Genomic DNA, 18,712 nt, shown 5'->3' on the forward strand with positions numbered 1-18,712 from the left:
CCAGAGTTTCTTAACTGAGAGGGATTTTCTGCTGCTGTGGTGGACAGAGGCCATGAAAGCCCCTTAGCCAGCTGCGGGAGAATACCCCCAATGCAAGCTTAGGAACAACCACAGACTACCCTACATGTGCCCCGTTGCAAGCCTTGGCATGGTATGGCCATAGCCCAGAACGCGACAGAGATTCCAGGATGCAGAGCTGCAGGGCAGGCTCTAATTGAGAGCAGCTCCCTGTACCGCCTAAATTATGCAGAGGGCAGTTTCCCAAGGGTGCCTCTGCTACTGTTGTCCCCCCCCCCCCCCGGCTGTGTCTGCGTGCGCTATGTTTCCAGCATCGCCCGTTGTACTGCAACATTCCTTGAGGACGAGTGCACAGGAGCGCAGAAAGCTAGACAAGACTGCGTACGTCGTTGCTGATGGTGGAATCCCTGTGGATCAATCGCTGAACATGGCTGTCAATGCTGCTGCCTGATGAAAACTTAGCAAAGGTGGCGGAGTGTGACTCTTTCTCGCGCTGCTTCACGATGACCTCGCAGGCTTTCCACTCGGCCATGACCTTCTGATATTTGAGAGCAATATCTTCATCCACCTTCAAACAAAGACGCAGACAAATACAGCTGAAATGCTAGATGCTCCTAGCAGGAGGGCATCCGAGACGGCATGGCTCGCATGTCAGGAGAGCTTAAAGCTAGTGAGGTGGTCATACAGGATCTGAAATCTTGTTGAGATCCAGAGAAACTGGGTTTGCAGTCTAGATCTCACCTCCCCCCAATTCTTATTTTGCTGGAGATGGGCTCCATCCTGGAGTTAAGTAAAGGTAGGGGTGTGTGTGTGTGTGTGTGTGTGTGTGAGAGAGAGAGAGAGAGGAAAGATGGTTTTGTGATCACTGAGCTGGGATTTGGGACATTTTCCCTGAGAGACCTTGGGCGAGGCACTTAGTATCCCTGTGCCTCAGTTCTCCATCTGGCCAGTGGGGTTACCAGTCCTGCCCCGCTCACAGGGTGTTGTGAGGATAAATGACTCATAGACTCATAGGTCAGAAGGGACCAACATGATCATCTAGTCTGACCTCCTGCACAAAGAAGGCCACAGAACCCTACCCGTCCACTTCTATAAAAACCCCTAACCTATGTCCGAGTTATTGAAGTCTTCAAATTGTGATTTGAAGACCTCAAGCAGAGAATCCACCAGCAAGTGACCCATGACCCATGCCCCATGCTGCAGAGGAAGGCGAAAAACCTCCAGAAGCTCTGCCAATCTGCCCTGGAGGAAAATTCCCTCCTGACCCCAAATATGGCGATCAGCTAAACCCTGAGCATGTGGGCAAGGCTCCCCAGCCAGCAGTCAGGAAAGAATTCTCTGCAGTAACTCTGATCCCATCCCATCCAACATCCCATTGCAGACCACTGAGCAGACCTATCTGCTGATAATCCAGGGACAATCGCCAAAATTAAACTATCCTATCATAACATCCCTTCCATAAACTTATCAAGCTTAGTCTTAAAGCCAGATATGTCTTTTGCCCCCACTACTCCCCTCGGAAGGCTGTTCCAGAACTTCATTTGCTGTTTGGGAGAGGTCGGCAAGAAAGAGCCACAAACAGCTAGACAGACAGGCAAAGGACTGTAGTGAAATTTAAGGGCAGGTCAAGCTAGAACCAATGAAAAGGAAACAGTGACGGTGCAGAGTTCGCAGCTGCAGCCAGCCACTAACACCAGGCTTGTTAAACAGGAACAATCAAATCTCATGCTTCACGGTGTAAGCTGCCACCACAAAGGGCAGGAAGGATTATTATTTTTAACAGTTTCAAGTACAGTACTTCATGACTGGCCTCAGATAAATGAGAAGGGCGCTGCCCACCTTCTGAAATCTCATCTAGAAGTGAGATGTGACTTGGTGGCCCCCATACTGTATTTCTGCCCCAACCCCTACTTCCATCTTTGTAACGTAGGCCCCTGCAGTGAGCTCCCGGACATGAGGGCAGGGAACTGCCTGTGCAGAGCTCATTGCAGGATCAGCAGCTGACAGTGATTTCGGGTGACCAGATGTCCCAATTTTATAGGGACAGTTCTGATTTGGGGGGCTTTTTCTTACATAGGCTCCTATTACCCCCCACCCTGTCCCGATTTTTCACACTTGCCGTCTGGTCACCCTAGAGCAATTCTAATGGTGGATGCTCCAGCTAAGACACCGTCACATGCTAGCCAGATGCACCCACCCTAGTGGTTCTTGTAGTAATATACAGTTTTGCTACTGCTGGTTTCCTCTGTAGAAAGGAAAGTCAGACACCAAAAATACTCTCTGGCTACTAGGAGACACACAATAACTTTGCTGCTCTGTTGCTTGTCAAGAGCTGGATAAAAGCCATAATAGTGAGCGGGTTTCAGGCTCTGGCTTTGCCAGCTGGTTGCTATGGTAGCCTTCTCCCTGGGAGCTGGGGGATATCAGTCAGGCGAGGTGGCTGTGGAGTTGTAAATCAGTACGACCCGTAGTGGGACACTGGAGGAGAGCCAGGGGAGGCAGTGCCCCCAGCCTGGCTGCTCAGTGATGACGGCATGATAGTACAGAAAGCAAAGGTGATAAATCATCTGGGATGGTTTCAGTTGAGGACCTGGAGAGCTGAAATTCTGACCGCTCGGATCTCTCACTTGCCTAATACTCCCTTTCATCCAATGCAGGTCTGTTTGTTTAGGGGCTGACTCCCCAAACTGATGCACCGTTATTATGATTGATAATTATTTGTGCCCAGGAGCCCCGGTCATGGATCTGGATCCCAGTGTGCTAGGTGCTGGACAAAGTGTCACAGGTGCTGCAGCGTGTTGCCAGCATTGCTGTTGCTAAAGCTCTCATTTATCAAGAACGGCAGCCTGGCGGAGAGGTCCAGCCACAGGCGCGAGGTGAGTCTCTGGAGCGGCGCGGACAGCCACATGCTCACACTACCACGTACACACCCAATCCCTCTGCCTGCCCTTTCCTCGCACTGAGACCTATGGCAGGCACAAGCCACGCAGGACTGCCCTCTGCCGCATTCAGGCTGCTCGCCTACGATCACCCTTTGCAGACACAGACACGCAGGGCCATCAACTTCAGGGTCACTGGGCGGCTGCAGTGTGAGGTCAGCATCACTTCACGCATTCCAGTAAAGCGCCTCATAAAAAGGAAACGTTGCTCACACACTGTTTGGCCTTCAGGAACAAAAAATGGGATTAGGAGACCCTACAGTGTCTACCCTACCTGAAAGCCACACCCAATGGTTTGTATGGGACCCTGCAGCTTTTCTGAGGCAGAGGCGCCCTGTGTTACGGGAACAGAGCAATGGGGCTGCTAGCTGTTAGGCAATGTGCTGTCTGAATTTTCATCAAAGCCCCATGCCCTAGGGCTGTAGTGTGTAACGGCCTTGGGCTGAAATGTGGTAAATGTTGTTAGCATGGCAAAGGTGGGAGGGGTGTGTGTGGTACAAATAGTATGTTAACATTTACACTTCACAATGATATTTCCAAGGAGGGGCAGGTTTTTAAACATGCATCTTACCTGCTTCCAGGAAAAGGGACAAACCTACACAGCCCTCATGGTCCTTTGTAGTAGCACCCACTCTCAGACGCTTTATATGGGCAGTTTTGAACCTCTGTATTAAACCTGGGCGCACACAGGTGCATGACCTGGTATTTCAAGATACAGCGTTTGAACTGCCACTGGGTCACCCAGACATACGTCTTGCTGTGACTTAACGGACCTGTGGTCCTTCTGTAGCCTCTTTGCTGCAGCCTTCGCAAAGCACTTTCCATGCGCTAATTTAAAAAGTGCCCCATGAAGGCAATTATTCTCCAAACAGGAAAGCAGGCACAGAAAGGCCAGGTGGCTTGCCCACGGTGGCATCAAACTCAGGAGTTTGAATTCCCAAGTCCTACTGGAGAAAAAAATCCAAAAATACGAGTTTTGGTGCCCTCTAAAGACCACATGCTGGGAGAGTGTTTCTTAAAATGGACTATGTATTACACCTAGAGAGTCCTTTTAGTGCTTGCTAATTTTTAAAAAATTCGACATCCCATTTAAAATCTCAGAAGCTGGGACTTACCCGATCCATTTCCTTTTTCGTCATGCCAAATTTGTAGTGACCTAGTAAGAAGGGCCACACTTCCTTTCGAATCTCATGCTGCACGCCGCCATAGTAAACTCGTCTGAGTAATTCTAATTCCTTGTAATTCTAAAGCAGTCAGGAAAGAGGGGAGGGAAAATTTAATGCACCTTACTATTGAGCTTGCATAAAAGCACTAAAGTTACTTGCAAGTATAGAGCTAATGGAAAATACACCCAGTAGAAGCCTTAAAAAGGTTGGCAATGGGATACAGAAGGGATATTTTTATTTCTAGGTATTGCTTCCAATCTGGCCCAATATGATTAGCAGCCTATATAAAATGGGTCAGTTCCTACTGGAACAGTGTCCATCGTGGAATCTACCACCATGTAGATGCTAAATTTATACCTTTGGTGTCACCAGAAATGAAAAGGATTAAAGAGGCCATGGAGAATTAACATCTCTCCCCCTTCTAGGGAATTCACACAGTGTGAATCCACGGACAGCCCTTTAGGGCCCTGATTCAAGAACGCACTTAAGCAGATGTTTAGGAAGGTGCTTATGGAGCATGTGTTCAGCAGACAGGTAGACTGACTGGTGCACTCAGAAGTTTGCCCTGATACTGCTTGTGCTACATCTGTTCTGTAGATAGAGGACTCTGGTCATCAGAGCTGGCAATGACTTACGTTTAATGGTGCTATATTTGCTTCAAAAACTACATGTAAAACCTAATTCACTTCGGCTTTTACTGAAGATTTTCAGGCTCCTAAATTTGCAAGTCTTCTCCTCATCAATGCTGCTTTCTGGGCTGCCCAAAATCAGGAAGCAGATTGTCCAAATAAAAACATCACTTTAAATGTCTAAAATTGCAGGGCAAAAAAAGATCTAGTGTTCTCTAGATGGTCCTAGTTTACAAACATCCGTCATCTTGCTTAAAGATACACTGGGCTGATTCTCATCTGTGTGGTGTCTATGCATGGTGTTGTTCCTGATTAACCCCATGTGTGGGCACATTCTGGAGTCAGAGTGCATTGTTCCTATTTAGCTGAAACCACTTGCTGGGTTAAACTAAACAGCATGAAGGCACTCTTATTCTGGAATAAGTGTGTCCACACATGGAGTTCATCAGGAACAACTCCATGTGTAGACAAGTCCTTATTATGCCATTCCAGCAGCGAAAAGGGCTTTAAAGTGAGTGAAACAGCCATTTACGCCAACTTCCCACTACTCTGGTAGCTCAAAAGGGCCTTAGTGTAAGTGAGAATTGGATCTGCATAAATGCTGGCACACTGAACTCATTTGCAGTCTTAGAAAGCAACACTGGACACCTGAAAAGACTCTTAGAAATATTTATAGCCAAATTAGGGAGTGACACTGGAGCAGCGTGTGGGGGTCGGGCAGGGTGCTGACTTTTTCCCTTTAAGAAGTGGGGGGAGGTTTTGTGCCTGTTACCTTTTTGTCCTTTTGATATTTACTCCAGACCTCTTTCGTCAGGCCTCCGGCAGCGCTGGAAGGCTTGTCAGGCGGGATAATTGAGTGGTTCACGAGGGCAGACAGGTGCGTTCTCACTGTAGACAAATGGCGGCAGTAGGCAAGCCCTGCAGAGGGGGTCGAAATGGAATGGCAGGATCTCATATAAGCAAGCAGGTGACTATATAGGATGCCAGCAGCTCCCTTTAAAGATGGAGCTGTGCAGTTTAAGCTGGGAGCAAAGCTTTCTTTTCCACAGTTCCACATGCATGCTAGGTAGAATGGAAGGGGGATGAAAAGTTGACAACTATTTAATCTTGTGCCGGGAAGTGAAAAAACAAAGGTGCATTAGTAAAAGTATATTACAACAGGCAGAGCTTTAAGCATCAGTTTTCCATAGCTGCATACAGAAGAGCCACTGGCATTACCAAGCCAGGATATTTGGGTCAGGATTCTGAACACTCTGAAGTTCTAGGTTGTTTTGGCTCATTATGGAGAGAAGGGCCACCTGCAAAATTTGCACCTGGATTTGGCTTTCAAATGCCTCCCCACATAGTTTGGCTTGGATCCCTCTCTAACCTAAACCCAGCCAGAGACCTGCATGCACTGTCCCTTTTGGAAAACAGCCTCACTTACATCCATAAAATGCTCTGGAAACAATCTGCCTCTTCATGCTTTCACACAGCATCTTTAATGGCGTTCTGTAGGGAGATGTTTTTAAACACGAGTGTGTTACGGTTATACAGATCACAAGTCATGGAACACATCCCTAATCCCAACTGATCTATAGACACTGCCCCTTTTCCAGACCCAAATAAGACACATTTAGTTTTAAAAAAAATCAACAGGAACTAGGTCTTTAGATTTTAAAATTACTTGTCTGCGTGGGATGCTGCCCCAAACCACATGAATATTTAGGTAACTCAGTACCACAGTGACAAGTGGATTACAAAGGCCACATTAACGTTCGGCCTCCTTCCCCAGACCTGAAAAAGAGCCCTGTGTAGCTGGGTTCGATAAAAGATATTCCCTCACCTATCCTTCTATCTCGTACCCTGGGACCAACATGGCTACAACACCACTGCCATTGACAAAATAGGGTTGTAAGTGGGGTGACCAGATGTCCTGTTTTTAAAGGAACAGTCCTGTTTTGGGGGACTTTTTCTTATATAGGCGCCTATTACCCACACCCTCATCCCGTTTTTTCGCTGTTGCTGTCTGGTAACCCTAGATGTAAGCATCCTTTGAAGGATTACTGGTTTGCCTCTGTCCATAAAACTAAGCCGTCTCCACCACTGATCTAAACAGGCATAGACAGAAGAGCTGGCTCAAGTTTTTTTGATTGAAATGTTCAAGTTTTTCGATTTAAAAAAAAACAATTTACCCCCTGAACAACATTCAGTTTTAAAACCAACAATTTTACTACAGGAGTTTTTTAAAACAAAACTTCCTGGGGCATTTCAACCACGATACCAACAATTTTAGAACATTCCTGGCCAAAAAATAATTGGCATTTTTTGACTGGTGCTACTAGACACCAGCGTTTCCCACCACGCAAGTCTAGAGGTGTGTCGAGCAACCTTCCAAGGGGAGCAGGAGAAGGGCACAGCACTGAAACACATGCAGCAGGGAAAAATGCTGTGCCAACCAGAGGCTTGGAGAACACCAGCTAAATGAAAACGGCACTCACCTGCTTCTATTGGTCATTTATACAGCATTAAACATCAGCACAAAAAGGTCTGATTCTCCTCTTGCGTATGCTGATGTAAACCCAATTTATGGCAAGAAGAATCAGGGGCTATTTAGAGACCTTGGTCCTATCACTATAATGTCTGAGTGCCTCCCAAGCACATCTCCTCACAACACCGCTTGAGAGGTGGGCAGAGCAGGGCATTGGATCCGGGTCTCCCAAGTTGCAGGCTCATCCCCTTGTCACTGGAGCCTCCTTCCTCTCGGTACCAGCTCAGTGGTTTGAGCATTGGCCTGCTAAACCCAGGGTTGTGAGTTCAATCCTTAAGGGGGCCATTTAGGGATTTAGCTGGGGATTGGTCCTGCTTTGAGCAGAGGGTTGGACTAGATGACCTCCTGAGGTCCCTTCCAACCGAAGTAATCTATGATTCTATGTCTCAGATGTAATCCGCCACTTGACAAGGTAGAAGAGTTTGCAAAAGAAGTGGTGAGAGCAGGAGAGAAGGCTGCTTAGCACATGGTGAGCGGGAGGCTCTTCTAGATGCACGCTGGTTGCGCTGGCTACGCCACAAACTGAAAAGCGAAGACTTTCACAGAGACAAGGAGACAGTTCTCTCTCTCATTGTTGTGATGCTGTAGCACCTCCACTGGTGGTGGCCCAGCCACAAACAGTGTGCTTCCTGTAACCCAGAGCAGGGTTCCCTGGGAGCCTGAAGCATCTCTCCCATAAAACTTGCCATTGTTACTTGGAGCAAGGGGCTTTGGGGTGACTTTTCTCCACATGCAAGCTGTTGCCTTGTGGGGTGGAGCTAGGGGAACTCTGGCTGATCAGGTGCAGCAGCAAAACTTGTGACTTCTCCTCTCCCTGCCAAGGAAACCTATTGAAGACCATTTTGAAAAGTACCGGTGGGGTTTAGGAGCTTAACTCCCAATTTCAAAAGTAACCTGGGAATTTAGGAGCCTGTGTCCCACTGATTTTATTTTTTCGTTGCGACTTAGGTTCCTAAATGCCTGGGTCCCTCTCGAAATTGGGAGTTAGGCGCTCTTGAATTTTTTACCTCAGTCTCAGATGTTGCCACGGACACATCCACCATGGCTTTTAAGTGGGTGCAGGATGGCAGGCGTTGGTGTGAGGTGTGCAAAGGGCTCCATAGGCAGCAAGCCCAGAGCTCTCCCCCACCACTGTTGCTTTCTGCTGATAGTCAAGCCATCTCCCCGGGCCCAGCCCGTTTACCTGTCGTGAATGCAGTTGCAGCAGCTCGGGATGTCGTAGGGAGAGCTGCCTGATGAACAGGAGAGGCACGAGGACCCTTGGCTGCAGTGTTCTAGCTGCCATGACAACAAGCTCGCACCGAATCCCTGCATCTCTATCATGTCGCTGGAGTCTGCGGAAAGGGAAGAAAAAATCACGGGAATAAATGGTTGTCTGCCCCTACCCTCCCACGGCACCCTGACGTCTTGGTGCTTTGCTTTGCTGCAGGCTCTACCCTTGATGATAGGAAGGGACAGAACTAGCGACCCTAAAACATTACTTTCTGCTCTAACTGTATCGAAACCAGCCACGTCCTCCGCATGCTCAGTTTTTCATAGAATCATACAAATGTACAGCTGCAAGAGACCTCAAGAGGTCATCTAGTCCAGTCATCCACGCTGAGGCAGCATTAAATATACTTGACAGGTGTTTGTAGAAACCTCCAGTGATGGGGATTCCTCACTTCCCTAGATAACGGTTGGGTGCACCCACGGCCCAGCACCCTGCCTGTTTCAAATGCAGGGTGCAAGGCAGGCTGCTCTTCTGTTTTCTGTAGCTAGGAGCTAATTTTAATCAGACATTAATAGTAATAGATTTTAAGGCCAGAAGGGACCATTATGCTCATCTAGTCTGAGCTCCTGTATACCACAGGCCAGGGAACTTCACCCAGTAATTCCTGCAGTGAGCCCATAACTTCTGGTTGAGCTACAGTGAAAGATCCTGTGTTTTTAATTCCAGAGTAAAAATAGGTTCTCTCTCAAAATGTAGGGTGACCAGATGTCCCGATTTTATGGAGACAGTCTTGATTTCTGGGTCTTTTTCTTATATAGGTTCCTGTTACCCCCAACCTCCATCCCAATTTTTAACGTTTGCTGTCTGGTTACCCTACTCAAAATGAGACTAACTGAACTTTTTGGTTCTTGATGCGGTCATTTGGGATCTGATCCTTAAACAGTTGCTCAGAGGTGGAAATTTACTCCAGTACTGGGTCCCACTCTAATTCTCCTGGGAATAAAATGCCATTGACTCATCATCACAATGCAACCTCCTGAGTCCCCTGAGTGCTTTTTTTTTTTTTAATTGGCCTCAGCCAAAGCTTCATTTACAAAACCAACACAAGCACAAAGGTAACACATCAATCATAAAGGTATTTTCCATGTGTATTTAAATCTAGGGTCCTGTTCCTGGAACATTTCATATAAACAGTATGCCTCTGTGTGCCCGTTTTCCTTCACTGCATCACTCCCAAGTGCATAAACTCAAGTTTAAGGCTCTGAACATGCAACTTCCATGTGTCTGAAATCTCTCCACACATGGAAACAAGTTGCAGGATCAGCACTTAAAAAAAAAAAAAGGAGGCCAAGATTTTCAGAAGTAGCTAGAGATTTTGAGTACCCAATTTGAAACCTTAAAGGCCTGATTTTTGGAGGGTGGATGCTTACCACATTCTGAAAATCAGGGTCCCCCTTGAAAGATGTCTAAAGCTGGGCACCCAAAAAATCACTAGTAGCTTTTGAAAATGGCCCAAATTCTTAACCTATCCCTGCTGGTGCTTTTAATAAATAACTGGCCTTTCAGCTCACCCTTGATTTAAATTAAGGCAAAAGACAGAGTACAGGATGTCATTCATTGCATTAACATGTGCAAGCAACTCCGGTCCTCTGGGCTGTGCTTTCAAAATGTATGTTAAGTGCGGGGGTGGGGAACTTCCAAATTGTCTCATGCGTTCTGCCGTTGCAGGTAACAATGCTTTTTTTTTTTTTTTTTTTTAAATAAAAGATGGACTCTATTTTTAATATAGATATAGCCATCAATGTAGCATAAAGCATTTTAACGGCATGGAAATCATACAAGATATGTTAACATAAAAAGCACAGGCTCATGCGGAAGCAGTCATGAATATTTCACTTTACAAAACAAAGTTTAATGAAAAAATGCTCTTCACCTTAATTCTTCAGGAAGGAGCTGAATGACCCAGTATTTACTGCAGCTTCTCATTTGGTTCAAATAAAAACCATTGGACAAACAAATGTTTTGAGATTTTTTCCCCCTCCCCCTCCAACGACAAGAAAAGTGGGTGAGTTTTTTTTTTTGTTTTTTTTTTTTTAAAGAAACAATCTACTTTAAAAGGAGAGAACCCCACAGAACCTAAGGATTCAGATGAAAGGTACCTGAATTCGTGAAGAATTAGAGTGAACAGCACCTTCATTTCATTCATTTTTGTTGTTGTTTATCTGCAACTTTTGGCCACATGCAAAAAGTCAAGCATGTTGCAAAAATTAAAAGCAAAATGGCTAGCAAACCTTAGATACAACAGTGTTGTCATTATTTCAAGGGAGCACTGATGGGTAGACAAACGATAGTCCAAGCTAGCTCACTGACAAGAATCACTAGTCAAATGGTATGCGGCCCTAGTTAGGTTGCTAACTTTTTTCAGTGTTTCTTGACATCTCTAGTAGGAGGGTTTTAAATATCCATTAGCTACCAAATAAAGCTGAAGGTGAAATAATTTAACTTATATTTTTAGTCTCATCTTTGCAGGCATGCGGTGTTAGACGGGTCTTCTACCATAAGCCATTTCGAAGTCTCATCTGCACAAGAAACCCACTATACAGATATTTCCTGCAAACGCTATCTTCCTACAAGATGAGGAGGGCTTTGGGGGTTCTCTTCCCCACCATCCCTTCTGAGAGCATTTTGGTAGAATACGAGTCCAGCCCAGCTGAGTAGTGGTCAGACCTAATGACTATTTTGGCAGCCTATGGGGATCAGAGTGGACAGGGGTCCACATAACAACAAAATGGCATCATGGCAGTCCCAGCAGAGGCCAGAGTAGAACGGACCAAGGGAAGTTATCCTCTCATTTTTACAGCTAGTGTCACCAAGCCAGGGATGACATCCACTTAGCACTAAACCCATTGCTCTGCATTTAAAGGTATGTGAGAGCTCTGAGGAAAGAGGAAAAGATGGATTCCTGTAATCACTCAGTCTGCGAATCTTCTTTTGCGAAAAGATGCGCGTGTTTAAATCTATGGCACCTGCAGACACGACAACCCCAAGCCAAGACTGTTGGCGTGGAAATTATGACAGATACTGCAGCTAAGGAAGGAGGAGGGTTTCTCTTGAATGAGTTCAGTCCTGGGACAGCCATGAACCCAGGAGAGGTAATGCTTGAGTAGGACTGGGCTGAACATTTCAATAAAGGAAATCTTAATGACTGTTTTTGCAGAATTTTTTTTTCCTTTTTGTTCTATGCTTGAGCCAATTTAGCTTCATTTCTGGAGCCTTAGAATTCCATCTGTCCAGCACAGGGTGAACTCCGGTCACTTTCCTCCTTTAAGACAGGAGGGATTCTAAGTCTCCAGAACTATACAGCCAGGGCCAATTGCCTCATCTCTGCTGGGATGAAGATTTTCTGGCATGATCAAGTGTATCATGAATAGGTCGAGGGTGAGTGAAAGGGGCTGTATTTTTGATGGGAGCAGAGCCTGTTGTACAGTAAGAAATATGGTAACCTATCATTTGAAATCCACACAGTAAGTGGCCAGGAGGGCACTTGTGTGTGAAAAGCTGCTTGGTCTGTACAAGTCTCCATGTGTATTTAAGGGCAGATTGCACAATCACCCTGAGACTTGCTGCTGTGGGTCCTTTTTTGCTGTATCTAATTTACAGCTTGATTCTTGTTTCCCCGCCCGAGCTGAGGGGGTATAATCTGCACCAGCCCTTTACTCAGTGCATCTTACTTATTGCTACCTCGTAAGCTGCACAGGTAGAGGGCTTCCCCTCGGCCCACCACCTCCCATGCAGCAAAGTAAGGGGTCCCCTTCTCTCTGCTTACTTCCCTGTGTTAGCACACACCATGAGTCGTGACTTAACTCTTCAGCGGGGAGTCTGGGGGAGGTAGATTCTGGAAGCGAGACGGCTCTGTTGTTCATTCTCATGGATCCTACCTTGAGATGGGGAGGAAAGGTGCTGGTAACCCTGCTCCCCCCAGCTTTTTGGTGCCTTCCCACCCCTGGCGTGAATGAAAAACGTTTGTCTTGCCATAATGCCAACACTGTTGTATGCATCACTGGGGCGACGCTGCCACAGAGCACTGAAAGGGCAGGGCCGGGGGCGCCGGATAAAAACCTTTCATCCTATTAGGAGCTGTGAGGTTCCGAGAGCAGATCATTGAGAGCATTGCGTGGAGCCGGTCTTCCTCCTCCTCGTCGTCATCGATGGAGGCAGAACGGCTGGCAGCTAAGTGGTGGTAGTTAATAGTTACTGCTCAAAGAAAATAGTGAAAGAGGAGCATAAGAAGAGAGGACTTGGTTCTAGGAGAAGTCTCAAAGGACACGTTCAGCACAGACAGAGGAGTCAGAGCTTTGGAGAGACCCTGGGAACTCCCCCGCACCTGGGTGGGAGAGAGACATTTCTCAAGGAGAAGAACACGCACTCCATGGGCCAGATTTCAACCGGACATGAACAGCTGCATGTGTCCACACAATCTGCAGTGCCTCCTGCTGGCGGGAGCAGACTGCGTGCTCAGCTCTGAGATTCTGCAAGGAGGAAGGGTCCCAGAGCTCAGGCTCAGTTTTATAGCCCCACGAGCTTGAGTCAGCTGACATGGACCAGACATGAGTGTTTTATTTGCGGCGTAAACATTCCCTCACAGGCTGGGTTGAGGCTAAAGCTTGGCTCCTTATGGCCTATTCTTTGGGGGGAGCAAGTGGGTGGGGGTGTTTAATTGATTTTGCCACTTTCTAGCTGTGATGAACCTGAATGGGAACACTGGATCCACATGCCCTTTAAACTTGGGACCATGAGCCAAACATCTCTACTTCTCCACCAATGGACTTAAAATGAACCTACTGCTAGAGAACCAGCATGCAAGATCTCTTGTATGGGGAGAGTTCAGATTCACAGAAGAGAGGAAGGGGTTTGGGTGTGGGTTCTCTCCTCTACTTTTTGTGAAACTTCAGTAGAGAATGCCAGGAAAATTGGGCTTGCAGGATTTTGGGTGTGTTTGTTTTTTTGAGGGAGGGTCATCATTTTTTTTTTATGGTTAGCGTTAATCTCTTCTCCGTTTAATACCAATCTTGCCAGGAAGCTGCCTGCATAATAGAAATACCCTTCATTTTTAGAGCAGAATTGCTGTTGGATTAGCCATGGGGATTTTTTTGCATCTGGTCTCCATTTGAAAGTCCGGCTGCCTTCAGGAAAGTTTTGCATAGGGTTCAGCTGGAGAACACGGCAGCTCTAAGAGTAGGACACTCCATTTCTGTTTGGGGCAATGAAGGTTTTATAGCACCGGTTCTCAAACTGTGGGTCGGGGACTCCATTTTAATGGGGCCACCAGGGGCTGCCTTAGACTTGCTGCGGCCCAAGGCCAGAGCCCCACTGCCTAGGGCTGAAGCCTGAGCCCCACTACCTTGGGCGGGGGGGACTGGCCTTTGGTTCAGCTTCAGTCCCCCCCTCCTGTGGTCGTGTGGTAATTTTTGTTGTCAGAAGGGAGTCGCGGTGCAATGACATTTTAGAACCCGTTTTATAGCTTTAAGAAACCCCACAGTAAACTATAGCATGGATCCTAATTACCTAACAAGGCTGAAAACCTCTGTGGCAATATCCCCTTAAAAAAATCTGGGTTGTCTCTTTCCCCCCACAGATCCCAGCATACCACTCGTCTTGATTTTGTTTTTTTTTTTTTAAATGAAAGAACAAGGAAGCCACTTACTGTTATCGTGCCTGTGTCCCGGATAGATAATCCTGAAGACATAGTCCGTAGCAGACTCCTCATGTGGCATTTCCTCCAGCTCCACTGACTTGTTACTATTTCGTTTCCGGAGCTTTGGAAATACTTTACCCTACAGTGAAAATGACCCAGTAGTTACCAAGAGATGAAGTGGTGCAGTGGAACGGTGTCAAAACAACAGACTCAGAAGGTGGCTCCAAGACCTTAGATGAATGGGCTGCAGGTACCTGGCCTAGCAAATGGTGGTTTTTCAAGGGAGCTGGGTACACAACTCCCAGTGACTAGGAATGGGGCACCAAGTTCCCATCACTTCCTATGAAAAATCCAAGTCTTGGATGAGAGACATGATCCCACTGCATATGGAACTTATGTACCCAGGGGAAGGAGGTCATTGAAGGGAATGGAGAAAAGACTTGTCAGGATATAGAGAAGGTGCCCTAATGGCAACAGTCCATCAGAAAGGTGATATCACCAGGGGTGGTATCAGGTTGCGGCTGGTCAGGAGCATTTGTCCACATCATTTTCAAACAGTCTATAGCACTGGTTCAGTGGTGAACCTATAATCAGGTTGTTATGGAATCTATGTCCTTATAAACAAGTCAGACAGTTTAGGGGCTAATCAGTGGGGTTGTTTGTTTTGCATTTAGGTTCTTCCCCATGCCCTGACTTTATTATTTGCATGACTGTAGCTCCCCAGAGCCCCCTGGCTCCATTGCGCTAGGTGCTGTTGGACAGACACACTACGACCAACCTGGCCTCAAAGAACTTATAGTTCAAGACACTGGCTCTCAGCCTGACAGTACCTTGCCCTGCTGTGACCAAAGTGGTGGGTCTAATTGTCCTCGAGGCAGAAGGCCGTTTTCCAGGCAGGAAAGGAAAGCAAGGAGATGACTTCCCTGTGGGAAGTGGAGTGGAGGTCTCTGGATCCCATCCTGACTCACCAAGACTAACGTCCCTCCGCTTTCCGCTGCAAAAGAGAACTCAGGATACGTTTGTGTGGCCTTTGGTTAGGCTAGAAGCATGATCATCTGACCTCGCTCTGAAGCTGGATTCTGTTTGTGGCTGTCCCCCAAAAACCCATTGCATTACAGGATAGCTAACCGAATAAACTCCGGAGTGAAGTTTACCAGATGTTTCCCATCTATCCTCTGCAGTGTGGGGCATGGGTCACTTGCTGGAGGATTCTCTGCACCTTGAAGTCTTTAAACTACAATTTGAGGACTTCAGTAACTCAGACAGAGGTTAAGGGTTTGTTACAGGAGTGGGTGGGTGAAATTCTGTGGCCTGCATTGTGCAGGAGGTCAGACTAGATGATCATAATGGTCCCTTCTGACCTTAAAGTCTATGAGTAAAGGGAGCCTTGGCAGGCAATGAACACTGATTTTTTTTTACACGATGTCTACAGCATGTTTTAAAAAACAGACAGTCTATCTACCAGCCCCTGTTGCTGTATGGAATATGGGTGACCATTTCTAATATTATTGATACCAATATTACAAAATGGCAATGAATCTTACAAGATATGCCATAAAGGTATCAGTAGAAAAGTTATGATTTGCTAAGCATGATAATCTTGTTTATTTGTATGCATCGTCTTTGTATTGGGAGTTGTGTACTGATATCTCAAACTTGTGCTGTGTTTCTGTGTGACACCTCCAGAGACTGGCATCAGCACTATCCAGCCTGCTTAATGGTCCATCAAAGGCAATCGGCTGTATAATTAACCTATTGAGAGAAGCCAGGGCTACACTGATGAGTCAGCAGGTCATGGCTGTGGACAGGGGACTAGTCCAAGAGCTTTTCCATGCCCATGTGCTTGTGTTTGGAATGAAGGATGTACAGGCCACACAGCAAAGAATATAAAAAGGCAGCTGCATCTTCTCCATTTTGTCTTCAGTCCTGCTCCTCACCTCTGGACTAACTTCTTTACAAACTGAAGGTTTGAACAAAGGACTGATAGACCCATCCAAGCTGTCGGTGTGTTCCAGAGGGACTTTACAAGCCAGCAAACTCATCAATGCTGGTAAGAACCTGATAAATGGACTCTGAATTCATATGTATGGATCTGACTGCTTTGGCCATTTAACAACTCTCTTCTCTTTCCTTTCTTTTACAACCAACCTTTAGTTTTAGCTACTAAAGGATGGGCTGGCAGTGTGGTATTTTGGGTAAGATCCAAACTAGCATCCATGTGATGACGTGGCTGACCCTCTGGGAACCAGAAGACCATTTTGCATAGTGAGCAGAGTTTTAAATAACTTCTCACTGTACTGGGTCTATGTGCTGATTGAACGCCTGAGACTGGAATGCAATAAAGGGGGCTGCATGACTTTTTGTTTTGGCTTCTTGATAACCAGTAGTAGGGGGGAATCAGGAGCAGAGTTGGTGAAAACCACCAGCTTTCGGAGAATCTGCTCTTCTTTTTGCAGCCTTCCCTGACTCCCTTCACTACCATAGACACCTCAGGTCACACAGCCTGAATCCATTTTGGACGGTCATTTCATTATGCTCACATGTCAGGCACAGAGCTGGTGCTCCTCACCAGGATGGATGTAGGGCCTAGCAGTGGTGCAGTTTTTCTATATCACATAATGGTTAATCCTCCTTGAACATCCAATTCAACCTCCCCCCCAAAACATAAAATCACAGAAAGGGCCATACCTCACAGAAACAGTCTGATTTTGACCTAAATTGGCAGAAATCTTCTAAATATAATCAGGCAATGATGTGCTCAAAATAGCACTGTTTGGGAAAGTTGGGGAAATATTTAGCCTCCAGTCAATATATTTTTATACATTTTCCTGTACTTTTTTGCCTTTGGTTAAAGAAAAATTGTGTAGCTGCCCAACAGTATGAGTTTGTTTGCACCAAATAATATAATGGTTTTCAGTCTTTTTTCATTTATGGACCCGTAAGGTGTGGGCCGCTTTGGAAAACTTAGACATAGTCTGTGGACCCCCCAGCAGACCCGGGGCCACATTTGGAAAACTACAGCTTTAAATAATCTTTGATGGATCCCTTAGATCTAGTCTGCCGACTCCTGGGGGCCCCGGCCCCCAGGTTAGAAACCACTCCTGTAATACATCAAAAATATTTGTCATCATTTGTAGACTGGACTGATTGGAGAAAAAATGTTCTGTCTGCTGTTTGTACAAAGTGTATAAAGTGATGCAGATAATGAGCCCCCCCTCTGGGTTCAGGTGCCCCCTGCCTGATGAGAAGAGATTTGAGTAGGGCTCTGCCATCTCTCAAGTGAGTATCCTAATCACTGAACTAAGGGATATTCTGCTGTGGGTTGCTTGTCTTCTCCTGTTGATGTTGGTCCACTTCAAAAATACTTACACAGTGATTGGGCCACAGCCCCTATATGAATCCCTTTATAGTTCTGTGGCTTGGTTCCTCACCAGGATGTGGGAGATTCTGGTTTAATTCTCCCCTCTGTTTGATAAGGGGAAGGCATCTATCACATAAGTGCTGCAATCACAGGGCTAGGAGCTGTACTTGGGGTAGGGCTGGCTTTCCTTCTTGCCTGCTGAAGCTGCTTCACTGTAAGTATGGTTTGGGCCAGCTGAAGAGTTAGAATCACTCCCTAGTCCAGTGACTGGTTACTCACTTAGGAAGTGGGGGATCTTGGCTCAAATCCTGGTTCTGCCTGTTAAGAAGGGATTTGCACTGAGATTCCTGGCCTTTGAGGGGACTTCCTGGGAGCTCCCTGTTGAAATGCGCTTGCTTTCTTTGGAGGATGCTTGTCCTGGAGGGTGTTTGAACAGGGACATCCCCCTTTAAAGTTGCCTGGGAAGTAGGAGGCCCTAGTCCAAACCCCTTCACAGAGCAAGGGATGCGGCTGTGGGTCTCCCCCACCTGGGGACAAAGGAGTGATTTGCAAATTTTAAGAGTTTTTTCCCCTGACTGGAGAAAAAACATTCTGTCTGTTATTTGTACATTACCAGGACTGGGGAAGCTGAGTGTCTGAGATAATTACAAGTTGAGGAGATTGTTTAGCAGAAGTGGTAGCATGCTGGAGGCAGTAACCGCTGAGAAGTAGATTGTTCTGCCTAAAAGGGTTTGAAGTGGGCAGTTAAGAGTTGCAGGCAGTGTGATGTGTTACAAATTGTTCTAATGAGCTATGTCTCCATTGAGTATCTGTATTTATATTTATTTATGTCCCTGTAGAGTATATATTTATGTGTAAATATAGCAAGGTCATTTGATGCTATAAAACAAGCTGTGGGGGTGGACAGTGGGTCATAGATTGTTGTAATAAGCCAGTGTGTCTGCTAGACACTAAAAATCACAGACTGAATAAAGTTATGAACTTAAACTCCCAGGCTTGTCTTTTGAGGATGCTGTGCAGGTTTCCTGAAGACTGATGGATAGTCTTTGTGAAAAGTGTTCACCCACAGGGGATATGCTGTTTTTATCCTTTATAATTTTTCTCTGTGTTCATTCAACAGTGTCGTGATGGTCACGTTTCACTCACCCTGGTGTTATTTAG

The 18,712-nt window shown here is 46.3% G+C and overlaps 1 protein-coding gene across 1 annotated transcript in view; it reads right to left on the reverse strand.

Annotated features, from left to right (window-relative positions):
• The window catches only part of SGSM2 (small G protein signaling modulator 2), a 129,918-nt gene that overhangs the window by 16,258 nt on the left and 94,948 nt on the right, over positions 1–18,712 (reverse strand). Inside the window, exons 10-17 of the mRNA XM_032779437.2 lie at positions 15,021–15,184; positions 14,200–14,329; positions 12,615–12,749; positions 8,466–8,616; positions 6,179–6,243; positions 5,525–5,670; positions 4,073–4,201; positions 404–586 (exon numbers count right to left, since the gene is read on the reverse strand). Of these exons, the coding sequence (XP_032635328.1) occupies positions 404–586; positions 4,073–4,201; positions 5,525–5,670; positions 6,179–6,243; positions 8,466–8,616; positions 12,615–12,749; positions 14,200–14,329; positions 15,021–15,184 (1,103 nt within the window). The remainder of the gene's footprint in view (positions 1–403; positions 587–4,072; positions 4,202–5,524; positions 5,671–6,178; positions 6,244–8,465; positions 8,617–12,614; positions 12,750–14,199; positions 14,330–15,020; positions 15,185–18,712) is intronic.

This window comes from Chelonoidis abingdonii, chromosome 20 (assembly GCF_003597395.2).
Source record: "Chelonoidis abingdonii isolate Lonesome George chromosome 20, CheloAbing_2.0, whole genome shotgun sequence".
In the NCBI taxonomy this organism is placed as follows: domain Eukaryota; kingdom Metazoa; phylum Chordata; order Testudines; family Testudinidae; genus Chelonoidis; species Chelonoidis abingdonii.